This window comes from Polypterus senegalus, chromosome 13 (genome assembly GCF_016835505.1).
Source record: "Polypterus senegalus isolate Bchr_013 chromosome 13, ASM1683550v1, whole genome shotgun sequence".
Classification (NCBI taxonomy): Eukaryota; Metazoa; Chordata; class Cladistia; order Polypteriformes; family Polypteridae; genus Polypterus; species Polypterus senegalus.
In genome coordinates, this window is record NC_053166.1 from 38,594,714 (window position 1) to 38,599,387 (window position 4,674).

Below are 4,674 nucleotides of genomic sequence, written 5' to 3' on the forward strand. Positions count from 1 at the left end.
ATGGAATTATTAATGGTATTCACTTTGAATACAGAAAGAACTTTACCTTAATGGCCAAAATACGTTTAAAAGCAGTAAAGCAACCACAGGACCTTAAAGAGAAAAGGGTTCCATGAAAACTAGTAATGAAAATGAAATTACTAGTGTCTTGACTAAAAAGTGTCCAACTTAAAATGCTTATTTTGTGCATGTTTAAAATTTTTCTAAGCAGCAAGTAAAAGAAACACTGCTCTTGCCGGTTTCCTCCTATCTGCAGTTTTATCCAAACATGCCACATCCACACTTGCCACTTAACATTTGTTCAAAGAAATCTCTTCAAGTATTCACTGTGTAAGCCAACATCCAAAATCACAGTGTGGGACTTCCCTAGCACAATCTAAAACCTATCAAACTAATTGTTAAAATGCACTATTCAAAATATAAAAAGCAGTCTCAAAAATGAGGCATTTTGGGTAAGAAATTAAATTTTGAAAAATGCACATGGGAACATACATATATTAAATAAAATAATGCAAATTATTTGTGTGCTTGTACAGAGAATACTAAAAAAAAAAAATCGACATAAAAAAAAATCTAGTGAAAGTAACCATTGTGCAAAAAAAAAAAAAAAATGCATAAAAATTCCACCAGTAAGGTACTTGAAAGAAAAAAAATAAATTCTGTTATAGTGACATTGTGAGCATGGCCACAGACTTGTATATTCAAATAAAGACCTTGTCTATGTTGAGTATGCATGTTCTCTTTGCATTTGAGCCCCCCACCCAGTCCTCATGGTTCCTTGCAAAAACAAACATGAATAACTGAGTTATTAGGCAACTGTTAACTTGACCCACAAAGTTTGTGAATGTGTAAGAATTTGCTACATGTAGCCAGTCCAAGGCTAGTTTCTGCCATGTGCTCAAATGCTGCCAGAACAGGCTTGGGACTTAAACAATGAACTGGACTAAGTAGATGTCATAATGATTCACTGGATAAATTCAATAATGTATACAAAAATTCTGTGAGGTGAAAAAAACAATTCTTAAATTACATTGTCAATTACCAGTTATAAAACAACTAAATATTACTGTATACAGTAAAAAGAGTTACATTGTATTTTTTAATGATTCATATTTTAACACTACCTTACTGCTGGACAAGCTTTTCTTTTTAACCTCAAAGAGTTGGTGACTCCAAATCAGTCACATAAGTTTCATGCAAGAAATGACCCTTGATTTATTGATTTACTGCCTGTAGATAGCAACAAGAAGATTACTACTTAATAGTGCTAAACTCATCTCTACCACATGACAGCAAAAGTCTGAACACTGTTTGAATCCATTTGTTAGGATAACATTCTCCAAGGAAACTGGTGATAATCTGTTTATAATTTTGAAACTTCTGCAGATCTGACCAACCTGTTTATAACTATTTTATTGAAAGGATAAATTTAACAGAGTGCCCCATGCAATGATACAAGAAAAATTAAACTTTGCCAACTTCAAAAGCTTAAAAAAGATCTTAATACTGCCTTAACCAGATGTTTTTTTGTTTAAATTAATTTTGCACAGTACACTGAATCTGCTGATTGTTCTCTCATTGGGCATTTAATAAAAAAAGCTTTTTTAAAAAGCTATGGTGGATAGAATATACTTATCTGCAACCTAACACTTCTGTTGTATGTTAAAATAATTCCAGCAGATTTAAAAAACATGATTCCTTTTTCTATTCTCTGCTGTCTTTTTAACATTCTTTTACACGAATTTTCAATATTATCATTTAAAATTTCCCTTATAATAAAATGCATGTATAAGGTAATGGACTTACAATCTACCAGGGCTGGCCAGATCTCCTCTTTTTCAAAACAATGTGAGGGAACAAAACAAAAAGTAGAAGATGAGGGTGTGTGGAATCCCACGATTGTCAATCTTGTATTGAAGAACACATAAGGAAAAGAAGACTACAGAATCACTTTGTAGATTCTTTGCTGCCAATATCAGATTTAAACTTTCATCATCTATAGTAGATGGTTGTTGCACTGTGTTGACTATTATGGATGCAATGGGAAGTCAGGCAAAATGACACATTTTATTGGCTAACTAAACAAAAGCAATCTTTTGAGGCAGATAAGAGCCTTCTTCAAGCAAGACTTATAAATACTCCTGTCAAACAAGGTATATAAATAATGGAATTTGAATCAGTGGGGATTTTTTTTAGGATATACTAAGTTATTAGGAATATACAGTGACTTAATAAAGCAACATAAAATATTAACAAAAGAGAGGATACCATTTAATCCAACAAGCATGTTTGCTTAGCCAATAGCTAAGCTGGTCCAATATCTCATTCAGGTACTTCTTAAAGGTTATTAAACTTTCTGCTTCAGCTGAATGTCTTGGTAGTTTGTTCCAGACTCCAGCAACTGTTTGCTTAAAGAAGTGCTTCTGGCTTCAGTCTTAGACACACTTCATCTTAATTTCCACTGGTGTTAAGTATATGATTTACCCATATGCTTAAAGCCTTCTGCAGGATCTAGTTTATCAATGCCTTTTTAGTATGTTAAAGTCCTGGAGTCGCCCCTGCATTTGAAAAAATGTAATTCTGTAAGTCTGTCACAAGTACAAAATATCACTTTATCATGGGAAACATCTAGTTGCTCTCCTCTGCACAGCTTCAAGTACTGCACAAAATTCACCAGATGTGGCCTCACTAATGCATTACTGTACATCGACCAGCGATAATGTCCCTTAATTTGTGATATAAACTATTAACATTTTTAATTGCTTCTGCACATTGCTTAGACAATGAAAACTTTGTTTCAACATAAACACCTAAATCCTTTCAACCCGTGTCCCATCTTTTATTTATATTTGACGTTCCTGCTGCCCACCTGTAGCACTTGTAATTATTGCCAATACTGTACATCTTACATACAAACTATTTTTTGGAAATGTCATTTCACCTGTAGAAAGAACATGAATGTATTATTTATTTTAGTCTAGCAGTTTCATATTCATATTTTAATGCAAGCTCATTTTGTATGCAATATACATTTAAGGACAATGCGTAAACGTTCTCATTGTTTTTCTCTTTTTTCAGTCTGCACGTCAGGGGCGAATTGCGAAGTAGTAGTCTTGTGATTCAATTTCAAGTCGCTAGTCAGCACAATATACTACCCGTTATAAAATTTCAAATTAACAAAAAAAATATCCCAACTTATTATAAATTGTACACTACACATTAAGAACTACATTATCTTTAAAATTCTACATTAGGGTTCAAACTAAACAAATTCAGAAGATTGTGAACAAATTCACAAGATTGCATGTTTGGAAGTGATTCAAAGTATTTAGTACTTATTCCAAAACAAAATGAATATCGTAAACTGAAGGTTTGGGTCACTTTAGTCAATAAAACATCTCATTTACCAATTTTAAGATCCGATGGCGAATAAATAAGGCGTTTCTCAAATTAACCCCTCATATGACTTCAGTCAACACGTTTTTACACATAACGAAATACTCTTTAAAACACCGAACATTATACAGATTTGTGACACTAATTAAAGTAAACTTTTTAGGGCCTGTAATGAAAGAAACTAGTAGTTTTCCTGTGAAATCTGTCACTGCAATTACCTCGTCTCGTAATGACGTTTAACAGCCGTGATCATTACTTGACGAAACCACGCAACTTGTCGAGTTGCTCAACCAGTGTTGTGCTAGTAAATCTGTAACTCAGCTGTCTCGCTTCGCCCACAGTTTTTCTACAGTGGTTCATAAAACTATATAAATCAATTTCTGAATAATTTCCCCATGTTATTTTTCTTTATAGGTGGCACAATACAACAACTACTAACCCTTCAATATTCAGTAAACACATACACACTTTTCAGCAAATAAATACTAGCTCGCGTCACAATTCGCCGTAACACATATACAATGACAGGACAGATACAATAAAGTTACAGACGTGTCCGCTTACCGTTCGTGTAATGCTCCCCGCCTTCAGAACCATTCTGCGTACTAAACCCAGTATCGGACATCGTGAAACTGAGACACCCTAAGATCGGGTTTCACGTCAATCCCGGACTTTGAAAAAAAAAATGAAAAAAAAAATACTCCTTAAATAAGTGACCGCTTCGAAGTGCGGCCCGTTAAATTACAATGCTACCAGAACTCAAGTAGCACAAAGCAGGTTTTAAGGTGTATTAAAGCGGCATGTTGACGGCCCTACCCCGACCGCTCTTGGGTCGTAGGCCCAGCCACTGAAAAGCTCTCGCGCAAATCCTCCTGCCCTGGCGCAGGAAGTCGACAAACGTAGCGCATGCGCACTCTGTACACGTGGCACTTCCTTCGGCTGTAGAGTTCGCAGGTGTAGCTGAAGCAGTGAGGTCGGGAGGAAGTTGTCTTAAAGATTCATGGCGAGTCTCTGATGTAGTCTACGGTGTTAATACACTTTCACTTTTGTACCGTTCAAACTGTTTATCTCTGCTTGACGTTCACTTTGGTATGTCTTTTTAGAGGTTTATCGAACCAGGTAGTGCACATCAGTTGGCCAAATACCGCATCTGTACTTATATCTGGATTAGTCAACGTGAGAAAACACCTAAGTGGATAATGTAAAATACAAAGACCTGTTAAATAAATAGATCTCTACCTAGAAATTATCAAAACGTGTCCACAAGTAACACTGCTT

The 4,674-nt window shown here is 35.0% G+C and overlaps 1 protein-coding gene across 4 annotated transcripts in view; it reads right to left on the bottom strand.

Moving 5' to 3' along the window:
• Positions 1-4,282, bottom strand: part of sec24a (SEC24 homolog A, COPII coat complex component) — a 68,822-nt gene extending 64,540 nt beyond the window's left edge. For all 4 annotated transcript variants that reach the window (XM_039776294.1, XM_039776296.1, XM_039776295.1 and 1 more), the window contains exon 1: positions 3,961-4,282. In XM_039776294.1, coding sequence (XP_039632228.1) covers positions 3,961-4,021 — 61 coding nt within the window. In that variant the 5' untranslated portion in view covers positions 4,022-4,282. The remainder of the gene's footprint in view (positions 1-3,960) is intronic.
• Between the last annotated feature and the right edge of the window lie 392 nt (positions 4,283-4,674).